General features: G+C 43.9%; 1 protein-coding gene across 1 annotated transcript; it reads right to left on the reverse strand.

Annotated features, from left to right (window-relative positions):
- Positions 1-22: 22 nt before the first annotated feature.
- Positions 23-24618, reverse strand: PUS10 (pseudouridine synthase 10). Its single transcript, XM_084203200.1, has 17 exons — positions 24488-24618; positions 23281-23547; positions 22132-22218; positions 17939-17973; positions 17386-17497; positions 16046-16107; positions 13533-13578; positions 11308-11372; positions 10798-10883; positions 8579-8704; positions 7715-7771; positions 6730-6806; positions 6596-6651; positions 6352-6469; positions 5113-5255; positions 3766-3865; positions 23-3516 (listed from the first exon to the last, which is right to left on the reverse strand). Exons 1-17 carry the CDS (start codon positions 24611-24613, stop codon positions 3478-3480), a joined length of 1602 nt encoding a protein of 533 aa, XP_084059326.1. The 5' UTR covers positions 24614-24618; the 3' UTR covers positions 23-3477.
- Between the last annotated feature and the right edge of the window lie 1445 nt (positions 24619-26063).

Below are 26063 nucleotides of genomic sequence, written 5' to 3' on the forward strand. Positions count from 1 at the left end.
GCCTGTGTGTGTGTGTGTGTAGCTACCATGTGAGTGAGACTTGGAAAGGCAGGGATCTCTGGAGCCAAAGTATCTACTTACTCTTTTCCTCAGGTATCCTGGCAGTTTCCTGCTATGCAAGTGACTGCTTCAAAGAAGGCTCAGATCCTGCCTCCCCAGCACCAACCCCTCCCAGGAGGGCAAAGCCAGAGGCTGCCTCGGTGCAGCCTCACCTCTATTAACAACTTTTAAAGCCATTTCAGTCTGTACTAATTAAAACCACTCCTCTGTCCTCTGTATCAGGAACCAGAACTTCTTCCCACCCACTTGATTCCCAGTCTTCGCTCTTAGCCTGAGCAGGAGCTGTTCCTGACACCTCCAGCTGGAGGTACCTGGCTGGGTAAGACACTCTGGCCTTGGCAACTTTATTATACTGTTATTTTTTTAAGAAGCAACACAGAGAAATGTCTGAGTATTTCTTAAGGGACACGGCTGCTCTTTAGGGCAGGCCAGGTCCCCGTTGTCACCTTTTGGTGATGTAAAATTGCACTATGAGCACAACAACAAAAAGAAAGCAACAACACGTCCTCAACCCGCCCCCCAAATCAAACAAGCCATTTGAGATGCAGAGTTGTGCACAAGGAAAGGTGCTCCAGAACGCCTCTGTGGCTTTCAGGAAAGCAGGGATGCCTTCCCTGCAGGAACCCATTGCATTGGGAGCACCCCGGTGCTGCTGCTGGAATTCCATCAGTCAGGTGAACTTTGGAAACTGCTTCCCCTGACTCCAGGTGCACAACAAACTGAAAACTGTTTAAAGCAGTTTTCCCTCACTTTTGCACCTCTCCTCCACACTTCTAAGCAATAGAAAGACCAAAGAAATACACAGAAAGTTTGAATTGTGTTGTTTATTCAGTTCTATTTTTTTTGAAGTTCTCAGTTTTAAGTATATTAAATGTAAACATTTTGCTCACTTCATAGAAAGCTCTTTGTAGTACAATTTGTTTTTACTGTATAATTAAATATTTTCAAAGTTCTGTTTTCCTTTGTAAACGAGTTGGTTTGGTAATTAAAAAAAACTGGTTATACCAAGTGCTCAGCTTCTGCAGCCTCCTCGGCTCCGTGACGTCCCTCACCACGGGAAGGCAGGGAAAAGGGACAAGGTAGGTTCTTGGTTGCTTATCCTGGGGTTTTTTGGGGTATTTTCTGCTCCCTGTTGCTGGTGGCCACTATAAAACCTCAGGCATGTGAGGGCTGATCTGCCTGAGCAGGTTTTGTGGCAGAGCTGTTGGGTTTTTAGGCAGAGGGGACAAGGGCACAGATGCTTTTGGCTGAGCTGTGCTGCCAGTTCAGCTCTCTCCAGGCCCAGCTGAGCTGATTCAAAACCAAAATGCAGGGGGGAGGCATTAGAGGTGTCCAGCTGGGAAAATACAAGATAAAATCTGGCTCTCACCAAACACCCAGTTTGAGCACTCACAGAAATACTCTTAAAAATCAGCTGAAGGCCCAAGTACAACGTGAATATTATTGCTGCAATATTCAGTATGGGATGGTTGCAAAACTGGACTGGAAACAAAGTTCAGACCCCCAGATTACATTATTACATTTCTCAGTTTCATTTTTGCCCCTGATTGGTGCCCAGGAGCTGCCTCAAGAGCTCAGGGGTATTTGCATATCAACTTCCACTTTCCCCGTTTGGATACTTCAGATTTACCATAAAAATAAACAGCCTGGGAGTTTTGGGAAGAGCTCTCTGCCTTGCCCAGAGAAGAGCTCAGGGTCTGAGGGTCATGCATCCTTGTTAATCCTGGATTCTGCCTGGGATCCCCACGTGCAGCAGGAGCTGCACAGGGAAGAGCCTTGTGCGTCCTTGGCACTACTGCAGCAGCCCTTTCTCCCTCCCCCTTCTGGCTCCATTTCCCCTTGGAGCAGCTCTTCCCATGCCTGTTGTGTCCAGACAGCACAGTCTTGTTTACATTTGTTTCTTTCCCTTGTAGATGATGGAATTTATAAATCGTATTTCGTCTCACTGTGAGTTTTAAGAAATCACACAGATAGGGAATTCCCTTTTGTTTTCTGAATTCAGTTTCTTTAGTTTTCCATCATTAATGACATTTCCTTCCTGGCTGCAGATTATTATCTGAGAACTACTCATGGAATGTGTTGCTCATAAGAGCTTTAATATTAAAACCAAAAATAGTATTTCTGTCTGAATCAAATGTTTGTGTTAGAAAACCAGGAGTTTTTCTGAATTACTTATGTTACAGACACAAGTTGTGACAGCCCAGCACAGGCAGAGCCTTAAAGGAGCTCCTTAAAAATGTATTTATTAACGCTTTTAGAGCCTCCAGCTCAAGCTCTCATGGAGCTGCTCTAGGATCACTGAATTCAAGGGAAGACATCCCAGTCATCCTCCCTGTCCCCAGACAGTGGCTTGTCTTGGCAAATGTTACCCAAAATATTAAAGAGCTCTGAAATTCCAAACCTTAATTTCTTGTTGATAGTTTAACTCTCTTCTGGGAAGCACCTCCCTAATGGATTAACATGATACTGGTATAAAAAATGACTTCCTAAAGACATTGGTGGTGCTTAGTAGGAAACATTTAAAATAACCAAAGGAAACCTCAGAGCTTCCCTATTCCAGTGCCTAGGCTGTGTTCAACTCTTCCAGGCATCCATCCAAGGTGAGGTACAAGAAAAAATGTATTATGCTGCTAAATCCCAGCTTTTTATCTCTCTCTTGATACCAGCACCCTGTGGTACCTCCTGTTTCTGCCTGCATGTTGACATTCTTGGTATTCCTGTTTTTCTTCAGATTCCCATCAGCCACCATTGCCAGGAGTTCCCAGTCTTTTTGTATATTGTGACTCACTGGGGAATTCCTACTCCTCAAAAGGTCTGAGGAGGCCTCACCTCTTGTTTCTAGGAAGCATCCCCAATGTTTTTAAATGAGAAAAACTTGGTTTAAAGTGCAAAGTTTTCCTCTGAATTTTTTTTCCCTTTGAAAAGCACTCTGAGAGACAAATCTGCTTATCCCTACTGCCACTGACCAAAAAAAAAGCAGTGTCTCAGGGAAACTGGCTGCAGGCACTGTCCTGCTGGCTGCAGTCTCCCTGGCTCTTGGATTTCCTGCATGAACTGCTCAGAAAAAGTTAGGAGTGGGTTTCAGGTAACTCAGTGTTACCTGCATCCACACAAGGAAAGCTGCAGTATCCAACAGAAAAAGAGTTTAAAATAAAACCTGGCTTGGTGGAGGGTTAGAGACACTGGCTCCCCGAAATCCTTTTATGTACAGAAGAAATAAAAGTAAGGCTAGAGATTGAAGCAACACCACCTGGTCCTGAGTGTGTAAAGTGGTGCCCAAGGGTATCCTTTGGCAGATCAACATGATCCCAGTGTTCCAGGGACACCCTTGGCACCCAGGCTGGAACAGATCCTGCACAGTGTCTGGTCACCAGCTGCTGCCAGGGAGCTGCTGCTTCCTCATCCCAGCTCCAGAAGTTAATCAGCCAGGGTTGGAGGCCAGTCAACATCAACAGACTAGAAAAGCAGAGGGGGAAAAAAAGGCAGCAGAGTTGGTGTTTTACAGATACCAAGAGAATCACAACTCCTTTTGCTACTACCTGGCAGCATCACTCTCTGTTGGGCTGCATTTACAAAGGGGAGTAGCAGTAGGAATGCATCCTGTGATAAGGAATGTTGATCCACTTAGAGCAATTCCATGGAAAGCATCTCACCAGGGCAAGTCCCTTAGTAATTTCCAGGAAAGACAAACAGCAACCAACTTACTTCTACATCCAGCTCCAGGATGTCAGCAGTTCTGTTCAGGAGGGACCCAATGTTGGGCTTCGTTCTCCCGAAGTCTCCGTGCACAAACTCTTTAATGTAGCTGGAAAACACTGGCTAAGGAGAGGTGGATTCCACACCAAAGAAATCAAAAGGGGGGGAAAAAGTGCTTTTCCTACTCCTAAGTAACTTCTTAGTTAATATCCTGTTGAGCCCATACCTTTCTTTAGGAGAGCACCTAATTCCTGGCTTCTGACTCTGGTGCCAATCCAGAGTGAGACCTTTATTTTGTTTCATTGCAAACTGAGTAGTGACTTTGGGACAAGACTGTAACTTGTAAGTAGCTGTGATCTCCAGTCTGCACTGAAGTGCATGAAATATTGTGGAAAAGGTAATTTTTGGAGGCAAAAAGTTTTCAGTTAAATTAGAAAAAGCTGAAGTGTTTTTTAACCAGCACAATTTTATATCTGTCACATACTTAATGAAAACTTAATAATGCACAATTGTGACCTAAAAGAAAATATTGTGCAGAAACACAACTGCAGGAGAGCAGGGGTTTCAAAACACCACAGCCACCCAATCAGGGAACTTCCCCTTATGTTGAGGAAGATCAACCAGGAAAGCCTTATAAACTTGATTGGCTGGCAAAAGATTTTGAGAATATGGAACTATAAGCGAGATTGAAATGAAAGCAAGCTTTGAGATGCCTCAGTTACTGAACAACTGGGAAACAATGGTGTGGCTGGCTGAAGGTAATCCTCCTTTGATGGAACAACACCCTCTGCATGCAGACAGTCCAAGGGTCAGAGCAGACCCTACTAGCTTGGCAGAAGGGGCCCAAAGAGGAGTTTTTAGGGTTTAAAATAGAACACAGTGTGGTAATGTAATGATTCTTATAGGCTGTATGTAAATGCTGTAGGATTTGTATCTTGGACTAGACTGGTTGGTGAGAATTGGAATATTCAACACAGATTTATGGTATTGTTACAGGAACCTCACTCTCATATCCTCTCTTTTACTCTCTCATCCTCTTTACCACACTCTTGCCTTCTCTCTCTTTACCACTCTCTCTACTCCTCTTGGGCCTGCTCTGAGCTGGCAGCTCCCAGCAGCTCCCTGCACCCAGGCCCTTTGCAATAAACCTCAAGTTCCAGGACCTGGCTTCAGAGATCTCTGCTCTCCGTTCGTCCTGACGGTCCTGCCTCCGTCACTCCCAGCCCCTTATCCCAGTCAGTCCCCCCATCACTCCCACCCCCTTATCCCAGTCAGTCCCCACATCACTCCCACCCCCTTATCCCAGTCAGCCCCCCCATCACTCCCAGCCCCTTATCCCGTCAGTGCCCAGGATACGTGCCCGCCTGGCTGCGCAGGCGCAGGCGGAAGTGGTGCTGGTCGATGTACTCGCACCTCATGCTGTGGATGAGCCGGCAGCGCACGGCCAGTGGCCGCCGGTGCAGCACCCGCAGGGGCGTCTTCTGCTCCAGCCTCAGCTCCTGGTGCCAGGAGGGACCAAAAACGTGAGGAAGGAAATGTGCAAAGGCTGCCTGGATTGTAGGAAGTGTGTGCGGTGTTAACCTGTGCCATCTCTTTTATCTTGTGCTCTGGCACTTGGGTAATCTCAAGGCAAGATCGGTTTTATCCAAGTTTATCAAAGGAAAAAGGACAGCCCTCTCAGAGGCCAGAGGAGGCCTCACATGAACACAAACTAATGGAATCACAAATACAGAGGAATAACCTTGAAATCTCCATAGCCCTTTGCTGGAATGACTCCAGGATTTAGCAGCTCGCTCAGAGCCTCAGGGCAATCAGAAAAAAAAAAATAAATCCCACCCACAAAATGCTTTGTCTATACTACAGCCAACCCCCTAGAAATAAAAGTGAGGGGGGAAAATGAGATTAGATCTCAGAACAGTCTTTTCAAAAGTTCATTCCCAACTCCCTTTCCCCAAGGAGAGGGAGCAGTTTGAAAGGCAACTTCTCAGGAGCAAGGGAAGCTAAAGGAAGAACTTCCCAATAGCTGCACAGCCTGAGCTGTAATGGCTTTGAGAATGAGCTCATGGGCAAGTCCTATAGGAAATGGTGCAACACACCAAAAACTGAACCCACTTCTCCATCAGGCCAACATCTGGAGAAAGTTCTCATTCTGCACATGCTGAGCTTTCCTGAGGCCTCTTTGCACTCTGACATAGACATTTCCACCTCCAAAGTGCTGCAGCTGTGGGAGAATGGCGTTAGAGCAGAACAAAAGAGCTTTTCTGCTCCTTTCACTTACACAGGACATAATTAAGATAACAAAGGGGTGGAGATGTTCTCCTCTCCCAGGATTTGGTCACCTGGAAGGTGAACATTGCACAAGGATTTGTGATCTCTGCTGACAGCCAACCCCCATGTCCTGCTGGGGTGACTGGTGAAGGAAGGAAGGGGGGTATGCAAGTCCCTATAGCAAGAGAAACCCTGATTATAAAAAACAAGAACAGAACAAAAACCAAGCAGAGAGCAAGAGACAGGCCCATGGATGGCCCATATTTAACCCTTCCCTAGGGCACCAGGACAGGTACTATTAAAATGAGCAACAAGAGCTCCTGCTACCTTGATATCATCTAGAAACGCGATGTCCTCTCTCTGTATTGCTTTGTCTGTCCATATCAAGGCACTGTAGGTCTTGGTCTTCTCCTCCTCACCTTCCTTCATACGACCAATTGCCTCTCTAAACAAAAGAAATTAATTACTCACTTAACAGAAGCATAATTATACAAGGCTGTGAGAGCAAGAACCCTTCCCAGCTCCCCGAGTGCCGCTTTGAAATCCCTCGCCGGCGACGATAAGCACTGACCTGGTGACAAGCTGCAAGTCCCGAACCTGTATTTTGTCTGAAGAGTCATTAATTGCCTGTGATGTTTAAAGAAAGCAATCAGTTAGCAGAGCTGCTGGGCTGGAGAGGCAGCACGTGCTCCACACGTGATTTACCTGCTGCAGCCTCTTCATGTCCTCGGTGGTGAAATGGATCCTGCGGGGATTCACCAGCTCCATCGCAAAGGGCCTTCCTGGCAAGGGGCACAGAAAGAAAACACAGGAACATCTTGTTCTAAATGAATGCTGCACTCACACAGCAAGGCTGCAAGGTGTGAAGACTGTCTGCTGCTGCACAAACAGGGAGAGGACCGGCAGGCGGAGGGACGGAGCATCAGATGCAAGGGAAGAAACGAGGGACTTTTTTTGGCTACTAAACCCCAGTATCAGCAATAAGTGCAAATTATGACTTCCCAGAAGACATCTTGTACAAGTCTGTGCTAATTAAAAAATAAAATAAGAAAAAAAGCTAATTAGCTTATTTTCTGTCACCTACAGCAATGCCCAGGTGCACGGCAATGTTAAATCCCACTCCCTCAGCTCAACATCTGTTGCCAGAGTTGTAACTCTGTGCTCGGGGCCAGGACAATCCCCAGCACAAGCCATGCCAAGAATCACACTACAGATCAGACAGCTACTGAAACACAGATTTGTTCATTTTACGTTTTCTTTCCCTCCTCCCTTGGCTACAGCAGCTCCAGTGTGTTGGAAAGCAGCTGACCTTTAGAAAGGACTCAAGTTCAAAACGAAAACAATTCCCTCATGCAGTCACAGTGAGGGAATTAGAAGGATCCAGCAGAAAACAAGAGAGGAATCAGTTTGACATAAATGGCTTAAAAGCAGGGAGTGAATAAAATAAAATACTTTTAACTAACTATGCCTTCCCCTGCAGCCAAGGCCACTGCAAAAGGGCTCCTGTTTCCAGCTGGTTTTATGAAGCTGTTGGACCCTGGGAATAAAAATCTAAATTTCACTAAAATGCTTCTGAGATAAAATTCCAAAGCATGCCTGGTCACACACTTGGCATTCAGCAGGATCTGTCAGAGGAGCTCCACACACCCATTTCATCTCAGTGTTTCACAAGGGGTTTCCCAAGCCTTACCATTGCCTAGTGTCCTTACATCCACATCTTCTCTTCCAGAGGAACTAAAATTAAAGCCTGTAACAGATTTGAACAGGGCAGGTGAGCTTTTATTTTACATTTGTAATTCTCTCTACAGCTTTTAAAACGTGAAATATTTCCTTTCTAAACTTGTTTGCAAAATCTACTTTATAAACTGGAGCCTGCACTTCACAAACTGTAGGAATTCCTATTTATTCCCAAGTTTCCTGAAGAGTTCTCCCAATTCCTTGTCCCAGATGAGACTGCTACAGCCAGACTAATTTATCCACTGGGAGGAGAAGAGGAGGAAGTAGCAGGGGTTTTTCCAAACTACTATTTAATGCAGGTTTTCCTTGGACCTTCTGTGTCTCTAATTCCACATCTGTTAGATGACAAATGATGGGCAGTGATTATTTCATCTGGACAATCCCTGGATGAGCATTTAGCTTGTGGAACTTTAAGCACTGAGGAAAATAAATTAATTGAGGTCAGAAACATGAGGGGCACAAAAGCCAGGCAGAGCCCATGAAATGCCTGTGGCAAAAACCTTCTTGGTACAAGTCATTCCATGAATTACTAACTGTTAAGAAGTTTGGTTAAGCAAAAACACTACCACATGAAACCATCATATCTGCATCATCAGATCCACTGAGGAGCTGCTTTAGCAGGATAAAAGGAGCTAATTACTCCCAGATCACAGCTAAATAAAGTTTACAAGCTGTAACTTGGAAGGAAACAAGAGGGATAAAGAAACATCTTTTTTTTTTCCATTATACTCCCATATTAAGTGGATAGCTACCAAGTAAAAAAATCTTCTAGCAGTGATGAAAAATATGTATGGCAGGGGATCTCCTGAAGACTTACTGTCTGCCTTGAATTCTGCCATCAGATGCTCTGAAATTAATTCTTCCACTGAAGATTCCAGCTTCCTCTCCCCATCAATAATCCAGGGAGTCTGAGGTAAATTCCTGGAATATTTGTTGTATCTTCCTGTAAAAGACAACCGTGGTACTTCTAACCATTCCACAGCCATGAGTGAAAGCTGCACTCTTGCCCAGCACATTTCACTTCCATGGGAGCTTTGTGCAAATAAACTGACAGCTCCAGATTGTTTTATGGCAGGAGCATGACACCAGCCCCGTGGGTGACACGTGGCTGTGTCCAGGGAAGGGGCAGTAGCCAGGATGGACACCTAGGGTGGACTTGCAGAGCCCCTGGCTGCAGTCCTGCCTCCAGCTACCACCCTCCTGTGTGAAATAACCCAGGCTCCAAGCAAGTTCCACCAGTGCCTGAAGGCTTCAGAAAAGAAAGGCAAACTAAAATGCTTTGGCTCACTGCAAGGAGTGAAAAGTCCCCATAATAAAGGAGGAGGAACAGCAGGAGTCTTGAGAAGGTGCCATGTAAAGAGACTGGCATCTTTGGATGGTCCCAGCGATGTCTGGGTGGCACCTCCAGGGCAGGCCATAACAAAAGAACAAGCCTAACATGGATGACCAATATGAGCTTTTTTATGGACAGGTTTGATAAGAACTGAAAATATTCCCAAAGCAAGGAAATAATTCATAAAGGCCAAGGAACAACCCCCTGCTTAAACTGCTTTCAACCTGAAACCTTGCAAAGAGAAAAGCAAAGGAACTCAGAGTAGCTCTTGCATTGCCCAGGGCCTCTGACATCGCAGGGGTTTGGGGTTTCCTATCATATTTTCCTATCTCAAACAATGTTTCCTTTTAGCAGTTCGAGCAGCAGAAAAAGCCACACAAACAAATGGGGAAACTGAGTAACAGCTTCACAGGGGCAAATAATGAAAGTAGGATGACTCATCATTCAGATACGGCAGCCTCACACTGCTAAATTCTCTTTCCATAAAGCAGAAAAAGGAAAATTAGGCCAGAATTAGGTTTGCTTTTTTTTTCTTTTCTCTCAGCTCCCCATTCTAATAATTTTAACTTTTGATCTGAACAAGAGTAGGTTTAAAAAAACAGAAGGTGTTTCTTGGTTTGACAACCCCATAATCCTTAGAGAAGGTTGAGGTGTAAACACTAAAGGTAAGGTCAAGAGGACAATGTTGTGCTTACAAATTAAGATCCCATCTCATTTATTAAAAGCAAAATATCTGCACTGTACTCAATAAATTCTATTCTGGATTTAGTTCTTCAAAAATTAAACGCCTGCCCGGATTGTGGTTTTTTTGTTGGAGCAAAATATAAACTACAAATGACAAGCCCAGTATTAAATGACAGGCAGAAAGCAAACCCTCTGTTTTGTTCTTCATACTGTTGAATTCTAAAAAAAACCTAGCCAATAAAGCAACTTAAAATAAAGCAGTGTGTTTGGAAAAGCCTAAAAGGAACTGGGTATCTTGGATTCACAAAAGTGTTGTACATCTAACTGTCTAATCAGAAATCAAAAATAAGGAATGGTCACCTGTAGAACATCACCTACCTTGCCATTCCCTTTCACACTTTTTAATTTTCCATTCTTTATATTCAGGATTTTTATCATCACAGTACGTTGAATTTAAATTAAAGGTTGGGTTCTTTTTAGCAAAAATCAGTTTGCATGTATTTAAATAAGTTGTTCATACAAAGGACAAGGAGAATGGCAGATACTCTGGCAGGCAGAGGATAAAAAAGTTCAATCATCTCAACTCAGGGATGCTGCACTACCTGAGTTGCTGCTGCACTACCTGTCTCACCCAAACCTTTATAAATCCCATTAAGATTTGCAGTTTTGGATGGGATAATAAGCAGAGAAATCCAGATGGTGAAAACCTCTGAATCCAAATCAAAACCCAAGGGAGTGAACAGCACTGCTGGGAGCCTGCTGGTGTGGAGGTGCCTTTCTCAAACTCTTATTCTGAGGGGATCTGTAATTTCTAACTTTTGACAAAATAATATCTTCAGCAGAGGTCAAATAAAATTTCTTCCCCTTTCAAAGCACTCTTGGACAGAGCTGGGTTTGTTTTTTTGCTCCTTACACTTCATTACAGGAATGAACAAACAGCAAGAATCCTCTGGGTCTCAGGGCAGTGTTACAAAGTTCTCTTCAAGACAACACAGCAGCAAAGAAATGGATCACTTTACCAGCCACAAAAACTGCACCATTATTGCACTGAATTTCCAGAGCATCACAGAGGTTCTTTGGTGAACTTGGGGGACATGGAAAATGCCTGTGTTAAGAAGGAAAGCAGAGTAAAGCATTATCACTGCCAGAACATGATGGAGCATCACCAGAGCAGTAAAAAGTGCCTATTTTTGGCTTCCCACTGCGTGTGATTTTTTACCATATTAACAGCACTTGGTGTTTTCTTAAAACTCAACTCCTAACATTTTGGAAATATGGGAATATTTCTTGTAAAGGGAAGCTAACCTTACAAACTCTAAAATTCAAAATCATCCTTTTAATTAAAAGATCAGGAGTGATCTTCTATTGCCAGAAAGAAAACATGTTTTAAGCAGTAAACCAACAGAATTGAAACAATCAAAAGTTCTTTTAAAGCCACCCTGCCACTACATACCCACTGGATATTTTCCTCCCCTCCCTAATTCTATATAAAAGCACAGTACTAAGAAATAGTTTCAGTATTTACTTACTTGAGAAAATCCTCTTCTTTTATCCTCTCCAGGGCTTTTATAACTGCCATTCTGGTGAAAACAGACTGCACAGTGAAATAAAAAAATGAGTCAAGAACTAAGAAAAGCAAGGAAAGGATATGCCCCAGGAAGAAAAAAAGCACTGAAACTTAAAAACTTACACTGTGCAGCTCTGTCACTGCTCACTTGGGAGCCCAGGTCCAAATTGCCAAAACAGTTTAAAAGCAGAATCCTAAATCCATGAACAGAAACCTAAACCTGCTTCTTTTTCAGGAGTTAAATATACCCAAGCCCAGCTTTGATGTCAGTGAGAGCAGGCAGGTAGCTCTGCTGAAGATAAGCCTGTTGAGTAGGAATCTGTGTCTGAAGTTCAAAAATGGATTGATTTTCAGAACTGAGGGCTCTGAGCAGTGGGGCTGGGCAGTGCTCCTGCAGCTCCCCACTCCCAAGCTGCAGCAAAGCAGCAATGCAGGAGCAAAGCAGTGCAGCAGGAGCAGACTGCCAAGCTCTGGGGTAACTGCAGTGGGAATTCACATTGCTGGGACAGGAGAACAAGTGTTGAAACAGCTGAGGTGCAATCCTGCTCAGGAAGGCTGAGCACAGCAGAAGGTCGCTAAATGAACCTTCTAACCAAGCATGGTCAGGTCTTGTAATCCACCTGGGATGGAGCCTGCTCCACTCTGAGGCTCCTCAGGTGAAATGTTTTTTCTTGTGCTTCCTCTGAACTTCTCATTTCAACCCATTCCTGCTGTGCCTCCACCCTCCACCACGCTCTGTGCAGACCAGCTGGCTCCCTGCTCTCAGCAATCTCTTTTGGCACCAGGAGGAGATTCAATGGATCCTCCCCAAAGCCTTCTCCAACAACCTGGAAGAAGCCCAGATTCCTCAGCCTCCCCTGCCAGGCATGTGCTCCAGCCCTGGGACTGCCCTGAGGGCTCTCTGCTGGACTTCCAGGTTAATGGTGTCCTTTTGCAAACTGGGGATTTAGGAAAACAAACAAACAAACAAACAAAAAAACCCTGGTTGACTGTTTAGGACAATTCAAGTCTCAGCTCTGGAGAGTTCCTGGGTGTCTCCAGGAAAGCTGCTCTTTCTCCTTCTAAGCATAAATCAGAGAAAATAGCACTTCCCTTCCTCCTAGAACAGATGAGCAGGAAAGCCCTGAAAGCAGCAGCAGGTTTAAATAACTATCTACACAGACAGCACAGACATTTTCCCTCAGAAGCCAGTTTTTACACCACTTCTCTGATTAACACAGCCCTTGAAGCCCAGCTTCTTTGTGAGGACAAACCTCTGACAGCTCTTCAGAGCTGGTATTTTTCTTTAGATTCCCCTACATTTTGTTGCCTGTGTGGATTTAACAGCCAGGCCCTGCTGCTTTAGCTCCTTATGTGGGATTTCCCCCCTTTTAAAGGACAGCAATGCAGCAAGCAGTGAGTTATAACAATACAACTCTCTAAAAAAGAGTGGTGCTTATTGGTCAGGTGGAGTAGAGTCAGCAGAATTCCTGGGCCAGGCTCTGCCTCTGCCAAACGTTGGCAGACTCTTCACCAGAAAGAATCAAAGGCCTTGCAATGGCCTCTGACAGGAGTTACTTTTCTCCCTCTGATCACACCAACTGCCCCACTTGTATCAGCTTCCCTCTGACTGGCTTTTTATCCTTGTGTGTCCCCTTTTCCATCAGTGGCTGTGAGCATGCTCAGGGTCTGCAGCAAGTGGCAAGGTCCCTTTTCTTTCCCCCCTCCTCCAGAGGCAGGCAGGATAAAACCATCCTGCATGTATCCTGGCTTTCACTGAGATCAGAGCACATGAAAACTGCAGTGTGATCATCTCCCTTTTGGCTGCCGAGTCTCATCTTCACAACGTGACTTATCTGAACTGCTTCACCCACAGAGAGCTTGAGGATCATCTTTTATGCCACTTTTAATGCATGACAATCAAATTCCTAGATCTTAAGGGAGGTATTTACAGAGAACCTTCCTAAAATGATGGCCTTTGGACAGCCTGGAAAGAGAACGACCTAAACAAAAGCACCGAGCTCTTGGTTTTCCTAAGCTGAGAATTGTGAATAAAGGAGACAACTTTATTTCACACAATTGAAAACCAGAGAGCTTTTTGATGAAGGAAAAGCAGACACTGAGCACTGACTGAATACCCAGGTAAGTTGTAGGCTACTGCTGTGAGATTCTGAATGCCAGAGCAGAAATACAATGATGAGATCTTACCTGTTTGTTCTTCGCTGGTTTGAAACAGTCTGGGCAGGCTGTGGCTCTAAACACAGAAATGAGAATTAGCTGCTCCTCTTACAGAGAAAGAAATAGACTCACAAGCACAGCATGTAAATGGTTTTTGTACACATGCATCCAGTGTCTCACTTCCACAGCTTAGCTCAGAGCAGATTTTCAAACTCCTTTTATCCTAAACCATGAATGGTGCAGGATGTGCATTGCTTGATCCAGGGAAATCATGGACAAAGCTCTGCTCTTCTGCTCTGACCAACACTGTGTCTCAGATTTGAGATGGGATGGAAAAGCACACAAGTGTAGCTTTCAGTCCTTTCCAATCCTTCTCAGTAAAGGTCATGATTAGCACTTTAAGTTCTAGGCAAGATCCACTGGCACCCTGGAATCTGTACTCGCCGCTCTTAGACAACGCTCACCAGAAACCTGAGATTCAAACTGTCCCTTCTGGAGAGGAAAATTCAATTTCCCACTGAAAAAGTAACCCCAGGTGCTCACCACGAGCTGTGCTTTGCCTGTTTGAAAGGAAACTATTGGCTGTTTCACGAAAGTGAAAGCCCAGTCAGTGAAACAAACACTTTTTCTGAGCAGTGTAGAGGAAGCTGCTGTTCCTATTAGTGCATTTCTGTGTATGCAGGCAGAGATGATTTCTGGATTTCTGTGTATGCAGGCAGAGATATTTCTGGCCTCCAACCCAAGGTATCATGCCTTGCTGGTGCTTTTCAACACCTCTGTAACTCCCTCAGGTTTTGCTGTTTCTATACAAACAACTGGCCAGTCTGTGACCCAAAGCAATGCAAACTCCCTCTGCCAAAATTTCAGTACCACCTCACCCTCAGCTATGAACTGACAAGTGCCAATTCCATCTTCCACGTCACACCATGGGTCCTTTAGCACACCCACCTCCACACAACTGTGGAAGAACAGGTGAGAAACTGCAGGTGCCATGCTTGGAAATCCAGTCCAGAAGCACACCTGGAGTTCTCCAGGTCGAGACAAAGTCCTTCCACAGAAACCATGACTGTCACTACTACTGTGATAGTTCCCAGATTCACCAGATTTACATGAAAACCAAAGCCCTGCCTCAGAATGTGCCCAGAGCCAGCCACTCACACAGGCAGAATGCCTTGGCACCTCAGGAACTACTGTGTAATTAAATTAGGTGATGTGCTGCTACTTCAGAAAGTGTCTCAAGCCTTAATTGCTGTTTAAGTGTGCTACAAAGAGGAGGCAAATAAAGGGATATTGTCAGGTCACATGGAATAAACCTGAGTAATTGGAAAGTGGAATGGAACTTCATTACAGCTTTCACCTCTACAGCTGCTCTGCTTGGAGCACTAACACTGGCACCATAACATGTTCAACAGCAAAATTCCTGAAATGCCAGGAAGAAAGGATGGAAGGATGAGCAGAAAATACCAGTGAAGAGGTTTCAGAGGAGGGAAGCAAAAATAAATAAATTAAAACAAAAGAGTGCAGGATGCAGAAACACTTCAGTTCTTTACAGAATTGCAGCAACCATTATTTAGAACAGTGGTTTGGCCCTACAATTTTCTCTCTCTCTTTTGCCCAGTCTTGAAGAAGCTGGAAAGGAAAGTTGTTCAGCAAACACTGGTAATAGTTGTTCCTAATACTGGTTCCTTCCCAAACTTCCATTCCCTCATCCCCCGCCTCAAGACAAGCAAAAGATGCAGCTGTGGAAAACCAAGAAGGTGGTGGATTGAGCACTCAAAGATCACAAAGTGCCAGAAGAGAAACCAGGAAATAAATGGAGGCTGCAAGAGAGATCTGCAGTCTCAAGAAATGAATTCCCACTTCAACAGAGACGTCCCTGCTGAGCCTCCTTCCATGCTAAGATTTCACTTGCAATAGGTGCAAATTAACTGAGTGAAACTTTAGGTTTTCCAGGAAGCATCAACAAACAGGAAGAGTGACCCCAATTTTCCAGAATATACTACAGCTAGATTTTGAGAAATCAGATTAAATGGCAGCTAAATTCACAGAAATGTTTTGCTTCTTTGTGTACAGCAGGTGCCCTACTGGGCCGGGCCAGGGGCTGTGTGCAGTGGCCAGGGAATTTCTGTGTTTTCATCAACCAGCTACACTGGATTAATTCACTTCAAAGCCTTTCCTCCTGTCCATGTATCCTACAGGAGCAGGAAAACTTAGGCATGACCTCAAAAGATTTCCCCGCCTGCAATTACATTTTCAAATTTTAAAAGGGAATACAGGGAATGACTTTGGGGAGGGCTGAAATCGAAGAACTTATCTGAATGCTCTCCTTCCAGTTCAAATCAGAATTCCAGATGATTTTTTTTATTAGCAGAATTAACCAGAGATGGTTTAACTTCAAGCTCTTCACATGGATATGAGGAAATCTAGATGCAGGCCACATTCTAGTTTATAAACACTGCATATTGTCCTCTGTAACAAATCCAAACCAACAATGTTGCACAACATTTAGATAAAGATCTTTTGCTACATGTAGAAAAACTTACAGGAAATGGCACTCCTCGTCTGTTTCTGGGTGAGCAAAGACCACGCTAACTTCAAACAAACTCTGATTTAAAAAAAAAAAAAAGAAAAAAGAACAAAGAGGAGGTAAGAGCTTTTTAAACAACCAGGGAGGATATTCTCAAGCACCCATACTGCAGTTGTAGGAAACAGCAGAGACAAAAGAGAGCATAACCCATTCATTTATGTTTAAAGACATTACAAGGTGTGCCAGAGCAGCATTTGCCTTTCTGAAGTCACCAAGGATGACGTGAGAGCACTTCAGAGCCACGAGTGACCTGCCCTGGTGGCACCCTGCACAGGGCTGAGCAGGGGCAGCCAAGGCTCAAAGCCTATTACAAACCCCAGAGCCCTCCCAGGAGGGCAATAAAGATAAAAACCCTGCAGTAGTCACCCCTGGAAGATTTTGTCAGGGGTTCCTTTGCAGTGCCTGCATGGCCTTGGGGCACAGAAAGGCAAAAGTCCTGGTGGATTGACAGCTAGCCCAGGAACTCCAGTGCAATCTCAATTCTTCCCCCAATTCCCTCTCTGGCCTTGGGCAAACAACACTCATTACTTCTGGTACTCAGATAGCAGAACACCTCAGGAGGGCTATTGAAAAGGTTGGCTAATATTCAAGGGCCTTGTAGATAAAGGGCACTAAAAACACAACTTTTGTGCTACAGGGATGGCTGGAGTGGCTCCTGCCTAAGTGGTGAGGAGCTTTTGCTCCCTTGGTGTGTAGGAAGTTTGCTTCTTCCTGGATCACCTTCAGAGTAACTGAGTGGGTTTTTTCCTCACTAAGACAAAAGGGATGCTTTCAATTAGCACTCCTGGGAAAACACAGCCTGTAATTATTGTGGAAGCTGACAAATCAACATGAAGACTAAGTGAATCTAGTCCTGGGGTCAGTGCTATGGCTGGTGACAAGTAAAGCCTACAGCTGCAGAAAATTTACATTCAGGACAATTCAAGGTGCTGCTGGATTTGGCAACACCTGATTGCCATGTTCAACCAATGCCCTTCAGAAAGATTTAAAGGATATTAATCAGAACCTGCAAGTTGAAAACAGTTTGAAAAAAACCCTGTTTCTACTGCCTATTTTGGATATTGCAGGTCCCAACAAGCCCATTTCTAGTGCTCATTGGAGTGAACAAGGACCAGTCTTTGCTCTTCCCTACAGTGAATTTAGGAGACTCTCATCTTGTTTCTCTCTTCATAAGGTAAAAAGGATACATTTCTATTTCCCCACCACGTGCATAAGTGTATAAATATACACATACAAACCCATATGAAAAAAGAGTGAAGAAACAGAGACAAAAGTGTTCTGTTATTTATACAAGACCTTTCCATCAGCAGGAACACCCAACTCTTCTGACAGCTGGGGATGAATAATCCACTTGTAAGCTTCCTTCAGCTGAACAATGTCATCCTTTGCCAAGGGAAGGCCCAGATTTCTGAATCACAAAGAAAGAATAACTTGCACAGGGGTCTGTCAAAAATAGATACACGACATACAATATTTCAAGAGGAACTTTAGCAGCTACTGCCAAGTAAAATGGATTTTTTTTCTGTGCACTGAGGAAACTGATGCCAGAACTTGCTGGGAGATCAGAAGTTGTGAGAGTCTTTCCAGAGGCTGCCCAGAGGAAAGCTGAGGAAGGGAGAGATGCATTTCAAACCACTTGCTTGGGAACTTAGAGAGCAAAAGAGAGAAGAAACCCCAAGTGAGGTCATACCAGGTAAAAAAGAAAAAACAAAACACACAAACCCCAATTGCCACCTTATTCTTTGTAAGCATCAGATAAATGGGACTATAAATCAACATTAATGTAGAGAAATGGTGTCTGTATGAAGAGCTCTTGTCAGACAGACAGACAGCAAAAGCAATGGCTCACCTCATCTGCTGCTTCACCCCCAGCCAAGCAGCACGCTGCAGGTCCCAGCCATGCCCAGGGAAAAGAGAGGAAAAAACAAAAGCAAGTGAAATTAAGGCTCAGAACTCCCAACAATCTGAGAGACCCTTTGCAAAGGGAGAAGTGTTTTTAAAATTCCCGACAAAAAAATGTATCAGGAATTTAGCTTTTGCTTCAGAAGTGGAAAGATGGAATTGCTGTGAGTTTTTATTTCTAAGACATCACTTTGCTCTTCACATCAAATCCTATTTCTAAGACATCACTTTGTTCTTCACATCAAATCCTATCTGGGTTAAAAAAAAAAAGAGGCATCATTGAACACTTTGAAACTTGCTATTAATATTGTAACTACAAAAAGACTCTAAGTCATCAGTTATCTTCCATGCAGAAATAAAAAAAAAGTGTCTAAATGAATGGGATATGAAAGCTGATTGACATAAATGAATAAAACTCCAAATTCAGCTATCATCCATTATAAAAAAAGGGAATTAAAAATATATTTGGTCTTACTTGGTAATCACAGAATTGCACCCAACACAGTTTAGGTAAATAGGCTAAATATGGAAAAGGGGAGGAACAGAAGGAATAATTCTAGAAATCAGAGGGAACTTTTAGTACAAATGCTTGATTTCACTAACAATTAGTAAAAAGAGAGAAACTCCCCTCAGAACTTCCTACAATGCAGAACAAGAACAGTTTCAGTTCTCCTCTGCTCAAAAAATACACCAGGACTGGCAGGAAAGTGCTTAACTAATTCAGCCTGTGTCACCCTCCTCACTGAAGACAAACTCCAAAAATCAAGTTGATTTGAATCCACCGCAATGAAAGAGTTTTCAGTCTGTAGGCTGCAGGCTTTTAAACCCCTTCCCCACCTTTTACTTTTCATGTACTTAAAGAATAACCCCCCCAAACTCTGCTGAAAGAATCACTGCGCATTGTCAAGGAAATAATTGTGAGGAAGAGATTTGAAAACAGCTCTCCAACTTCAGGATCACATGGATATCAGAAGGAACCACAGCACAGATGCCTTTTCCATGCTGATAAGGAACCCAATCAACAAAATAAATCTATTATCCCTCATTTGGTACACCTAAAAGAATGAGGGAACCCTAAAAACAGTGCTGGAATTTAAGAGGGAAGAGGGATGGTGGAGAGAGGACACAAACTTTGCTAGATCCATGTTACACAAACCCCCACACTGCTGAACAAAACAAATGCAGTTGTAGTGATGAAATGCCGTTTGCTCAAATCCACTGTGATTCATTATCCTGCATTTGAAGACAGTGTGAGTAAGGCTGCTTCACTTGAAGCATACTGTAATCCTGTTTGCATAATAACCCAGATAAAATCATAAATAAAAATAGCTTCAATTGAAATTCCTTGAACGTAGCTCTGAACTACAGGATGTGACAACCACACAACTGGGCCTAGGAAGCTGCATTTGACAAATGCCAATTTACAAAGAAACCTCTCTCGTGCCTTGATTTAGAGCACTTGCAGGTTTGGGGTATTTGGGACTCAGGGAGAGGCTCATCACACTCCTCTTCCCTGTTTTCTTGGGATAAAACTACAAAATAGACAAAACTTCTGCATGGGAGTAGCTGTGCTAAAATGAGAGCACAGGTCAAATTTCATCTCCTCTCTCTCTTGACTTCCAAGTTGAAAGAGAATTAAAGAAATTACTTTTCCCCTTCAATTAAGGAGAAACAATAGATGAGGGTACAAGCAAGAACAGAAGCCAAAAGATCCCAAATTCCAAATCACATCCAACCACCAAGCCAGCCAAAGCCCTGCACTCCCTCCCAGCTGAACATGGAGCAGGGGATCAGATCCCTCTACTCCCTAATTACTTCATGTTTGTGAAGTGGTTTGAAAATGAAAAATGCTCATTACAGAGTTGGAGCCTGCAGGGCAATGCTCAGCAGCAAACACATCTCTGGCCCACAGCAGCCCAGGCACTGTATGGATTAGGAGCTGCAGGATATGATCCTGGTGCTATCTGAGGGAGCACAGTGGCAACAGCTGAAATACCAGGTGCAATCCCAGCCCCAGCATTGCTTCAGTGCATTAGCAAAGAGCTTGGAGATGGGGAATTCCAGGATGAGGCACAGGCAGCCCTGCAGGGAGCAATGAGTACAGATGTTATTTGCATCAATGTCCTTGCAGCAAGCACCAGGATGATGGATCAGGACTGAGAGCACAGGCAGAGCCAGCAGCCACCCTTCTGAAGGGCACCACTCACCTCACATCCTAATAGAGCTGTCTGACAGAAACCTGGGACTCCTGCATTTATGATTTATTTCAATCAAATCTCCTGCTTGTGGAAGGAGGCAATTGCTTCCTTGCATCACAGATACAAATACTATGCAAATGCAGATTTTATGTCCTGCTCTTCTCCAGCTCCCCTCGTACATTTTAGACTTGGCAGGATGACAAGTGTCATCATTAAATGGGATGAAGGTAACACTGAGAGGCAGTTTCTGATGATTTTATTTTTTTTTTGTTAAAAAGATGATGGAGAAAATCTCTGTGTCACACCAGAGGGCAGTGGGAGAGAGGCTGCCTTTGGGTGTTCTTTGATGACAGGATTCCACACGTTCTTGTATGCAGCAGGTCAAAGAATTAAAAGCAGAATTTTTTAACAAATTGCCTCTTTTCAGCACAAAGCATGTCAAGATATTCTGATATCTGATTTTGGTATTTTCAGACATTTTTACATTCTGTGTTGCTGCTTTTCTGTGGCTGTAAAACAGGTTCTCACCTATTTTTTTTTTAAGTGATAAACTTAAAAAGGAGGTAAAAAAAGCTCCATGATTTTTAAAGTTCTTCCTCCACCATCACCCCTTTTCACCCCTGCAGCTGGAGCAAGCAGCTGCTTTAGCATTTGACCAGACTGGAGGGATGGAGTAGAAGGGACAGCAAGAACTTCTTAATCCTTAGCCAAACCCAAAGTGCCTCCAAAGGGAACAGACCCAGTTCTGGAGCTTCCTACTCACTCCTTTCACTCCATCTATTCATTTGTGGGCCCACGGAACAGCTCTGACTCCCCTGGCTGTCCCCAGCACTGCTGCTTTGCTGGAGCAGGAGCCCAGGCAGCGAGGACATCCCTGAGCTGAACTGCAATGCAACACCACCCTCTACCGAGGCCTCCTGCAAACATCAGGTGCTGCATCACCTCAGCTCACACCGGGCTTAAAGCTGGACTAAAACTCACTAAAGTCTGACCTATGTTTGGGGTTTGCCAGAGCATCACAACTATCCCAATACTCACCTAGTCTGAAAGGGCTTTTGACAGACCTCATCTCTTGGAGGCATCAAAACCCAAAGTGGGAATCAGGGTGGTTCAGCCAGCCAGAAAGGACAAAGCAAGCACACCAACTATGCCAAATTTAGGATGGGAAGTAGAGAATCTCATGTTGCAGAGGATTTAGGAGTGGAATATTTGTTGGCTGTGACAGTGGCACTTGCCCAAGATGCCACAGCTAACAGCACAAATCAGCACCACACGTGCAGCAGATTATTTACCAAACTCTGTGGGGGCAGAAGAGACCTCACCACAGCTCTACACAGAAATCCAACACCTTGGAATCTGCTCTTCTTTCTGCCTTGTTCACTGCATCTGCCACCACATCTCAGCCACTGCAGGCATCTCCTGCACAGATTTACGTGCTGCCTTCTAAAACACCATTTTTGCATCACTTTTAGAACAGTACATATCAGAAAGCAGAGGAAGATTCAAAATACCTCACAACCAAGTGTATTTTCCCATCATTTAAAATGCTGAACACTTCAAGAGTTCATCCTCAAATTGCCTCATTTGCATTTTGAACTACCAGTTATCCTTTATCCCAGAAAAGGAACCAGATGGGTGGCTCTGAGAAGATCCACAAAGCAGGGCTGGATCTGCACCAAAGGGAACAATTCACTGAAGGTTTCACAAACTCCTTTAGGTCTGCAGATGGAAGGTAACTCCTGGGCTAACTGAAAACTGAAGCGACTCAGACCCTTTGTTAAATACAATAATGCTCACCCAGAAGGAAGGGGAGAGCAGACTTCATTTCCAGCATGGGCTTTTGGGTTTTTTTAAAACAATAACAATTAAAAATCAAACCACCTCCAGCTCATACATTCCACATATGTACTTAACGATTTAAGTTATTATTTAAATTACTTACCTCCCTGACAGACAGCTGTGGGGGTAGTGACACAGAAAATACAAAACTGGTGAACTGGTAGTCAGCAGAATGAACTTTTTGGCACACCTGTAAGAGAAGGAGCTTAATATGAAACCACAGCAATGGGACTGAGCTGATAATTTTTGTTCTAGAATAATCACAGTGAATTCATGTTATCACACACTCAGAGAAATGCCCAACATACAAACCAGAGTAATCACTAACAACTTTATTGAAACACGAGCTTTTCTGTCCTGTTAAAAAAAGTTACTAATCACCAGTATCCTTGGTGCTATGGAACAACCCAAGTCACTCTTTCAAGGCCAGGACCAATTGTATATTGAAATTTTAGGTGAAATCAGCATCTCGGAGAAGGAAATTCCTGTATCAAATAAGTAGGTTTTGTGGTGCTTTGGCCTGTGCTGTCAGATTTTCTACTGCTACTGAAGAGAGTAGCTCTGAAACAAATCTCAGCAGTGGATTCTGTAAAAAGATACATATTCTGCCCATGGAAACAAAAAAGAAACAATTATGTTCTGCAGCAACAGAAACTATGTATTATGCTTTCTGTCTAGTCCCATTTTTTTTACATTCCCGCTATTAAATCAAATCCTTTTCTATCAAAACTCTGTTAAATATCTCAGATGCCAGTGTGAGTTTTCTAGATGATATTTCAGCTAGAAATATCTAGCTGATATTGCTCACATGAGCAGCACAATTGCTCAGAGATGGCATTTGCAAGGCTCTGTGCCCACATTCTCTCCTAACTCACATTTTCTCTGTTATCCACAATCTGCAGCATCACCAAAACATTTTCTTGCCCTGTGGTACTTCATAAAGACAGGTTCATGCTGTTATTAGAAACGTGGTTCAGAGAGCAGCACTTGATGACTCCCCATTTTTCTGTCACATAAAAAGTGAAGAGTTCCTCAGCACTCCACTGAGGTTTTCCCTGAAAGCAGCTGACCCTCAGGCCATCTCCTAAATCCATGTAACCACATAGCTGTTAGTCCTTTTCTTAGGAAAGTGTGCTCCCTGCAGTCATTCCATTGCACCTGCACTGCTATTTTTAAAAAAGGGCCACTGGGACAAAGCCTGGGCAAAATTTGGTGCCACCACAGAAGCAAAACCAAAAGGTGAAGAATGTACCTTTTTAACAAAGTCAGCCTCGCAGAACTCCTGGAGAATTCCCAAACACACATTGCAAACCCTGCCAGCAGAGCTCTGCAGGGCAGTGCTGCCACTGGCAGCTGAGGGAAGCTGTGGGATGGCCCCGTTGTGGTTCAGCTCATTGGCACCTTCCTCCTCGTGCTCCAGCCTGAGCCTCTTACAAGGTGGGTCAGCCACATCCAAACACACTGTGTCCACCTTCTCCTGGCTGTTCTTCAGAAATTCCTGCAGATCCTTCAGCAGATCCTGACACAAACAGAAGAAACACAGCCTGGTTGTTTGCTCCTCTTTAACAAACACCATTCCACAGGGCAGTACTGTTCCACTTGAGGCTCAGTGGATGTCATTAACAAAAATATGAATTTATGCCCAAAGACATCTTTAAGACACAGTTCAACAGCTCCAAGCTGCATTTCTCTTAGAAAAAAAATTTCCAGAGAAAATATTGCTGAATAGACTTGTTTTTCATCCAAGAATGAAAATGTTTTCCAGACCTGGCTTGCAGAAGCATTTTTATTTTTGCCCCACTATTCTATAAAAAGAGACATTTAGTACTTTCTTGTCATTTAGATTATGTTAGAATTTAATTCCTTCAACTCAACAGGAAGAGAGATGGCCATTATAATAAAAAGAAAAGAGGGCAGACACAGGTGGGGGTGAAATTGCTTTGTATCAGGAGAGAAGCCTTCAAAAATGTACAGTTACCTGCACATCTCTGGTTCCTGGAAGGATGAGAGACAAGACACAGTTCAGGAAAAGGATTCATTAAAGGTTTTCAGTAAGGAAGACAGCAGTTACTGCGTTGTTGCAACTCAGAGGAAAAGCAGAGATGGGGTAGAAAAGGTAGAGATGCAAGAGGATAAAAAACCAGCACAATGAATGACCACTCCTCAATTGTTAAAAAATGGAAAAAAGGCGGGGAAGAAAGATGTTAAAAATGTATTGTGGAGAGTGTAAACTTGAGCAAAGGTAAAACAATCAAGACAGACACCAGCAGACACAAAGCATAGAGACAGGAGGTTAGAGCAAGCTAAGAAGGATTTCTCTGATTTATCCTCAACCTTCGCCCTGCAATTCTCCAGTTGCATCCCCCTACCAAATCTGCAATTTCACCTAAATTTCCTTCCCAGGAAGGAAGGAGCAGAGTTTGACATAACTCCTTTTCCTTTCAGGCCAAAGCACAAACCTGGAGTGGGTGTCTGTAGAGCAGCTGTGAGCCCACAGAGCAGAACCTGAGAACACATCGTGGGCACGTGCCGGCGTCGAGCAAGAGCTGCACCACTGCTCTGTCCTTCTCTGCCAGGGGAGACATGCTGGGCAGACCTGCAATCCAGCACACAGAGGTAAGAGGAAAAGCTTAGAACAAAGCAAGTACTCAGCTGAGACTTCACTGCACCACGTTTAGAGTAACTGGGATTTTTGTTGGCCTCTAGAGAAAATCTGGGATGCTCGTTTGTTTTACATCACAGGCACAAGAGAAGTGGAAGACCAACCCCAAAAGATCACTGGCTGGAAGAAAAGCTTCTGGATTTCTTAGGTTTTTCCTAGAAAACCTGAACTGAGTTCTGACAAGGAAATGCTGAGCTTTTGCCCAGTTTTATCTTGGATAAAGTACGACAGGCTAATTTTTACTGAAATGAAGGAGGGTGGAGCTAAGACATATGAAGGGAAATTTAAAATGGGAATTCCTCCTCAAATTGCAGTGACTAAAGAATCAGTGTGTTAAAATCACAGGGAGAAAAAAAAAGATTTAGAAGACAAATAAAATTCATAAAATAAAGATTTATTTCCCTTCTCATGTTTTTGTGAGAAATCTCATAATGCTTTTTTTTTTTTTTTTAATATAATGGCTAATTTGGTTTCCTGTCATTCTCTCTGCCCAGAACGTTAAAAGACTGTATTTGTTTTTGGGGTTTTTTTTGGCCAAAATGTTGTGAACCCAGCATTTTTTTGGAAGAAGAGAAAATCCCAGTGAAGTGCTCACCCTTACTGGACATCAAGGAAATTTCAGGAGGCACATAAGGATAACCACAATTGTTCAGACCAAAGGTTTAACGAGTCCATTGTGGGAATAAATTCAGCAAGGAGTTCCCCAGCACTAATGAACCACCTGATTTTGCTTTGGGCTTAGCTCCTGTAAGCAACACTTGATACCCTCCTAGCTCTTGTGTCCCAGGAGATGGGATTTATCCATGTTCTCCATGCCAGCCACAGTCACACCTGCAATGCCCCATCGTGCTCAGGAGTGCCCTGCACAGGAATCCTGCAGCATGGAAAAGTGATTAATTCCATGAATTTCTTTAGTCCCTTTAGGCTTTGGATGCTTCAGGGTAAGCTGTAAAAAGCAAGGGCTGCCTGGGAAACTTCAAAGCTGCTTTTAAAGGGAAAGAACAAACACACACAAACACGCTTTCAGGTAATTGCGACCTCAATTCACCTCCATGCGAGGTGAATTATATAAACTCATACTGTCACTGCGAGGGTAAATGTGACAATCAATCAATCAATCAATATTGCTGACACTCGGGGGCAGCCTGAGGGGAGGGATCGCGGCCCCGCTCCGGCCCAGCACCTCAGGGCGGAGCTCAAAGCCCCTCATCTCTGAGGGGACGGGGGCACAGGAACCCCGTTCCGGCTCCGTTCCAGCTCCGTTCCCATTCCCGTTCCCGCTCCCATTCCTATTCCCATTCCCGTTCCCGCTCCCATTCCTATTCCCATTCCCATTCCCGCTCCCGTCCCGCTCACCCCTCGCTCGGCGGCCC

The sequence above is a fragment of the Fringilla coelebs genome (assembly GCF_963513975.1).
Source record: "Fringilla coelebs genome assembly, chromosome: 3".
Taxonomy (NCBI): Eukaryota; Metazoa; Chordata; class Aves; order Passeriformes; family Fringillidae; genus Fringilla; species Fringilla coelebs.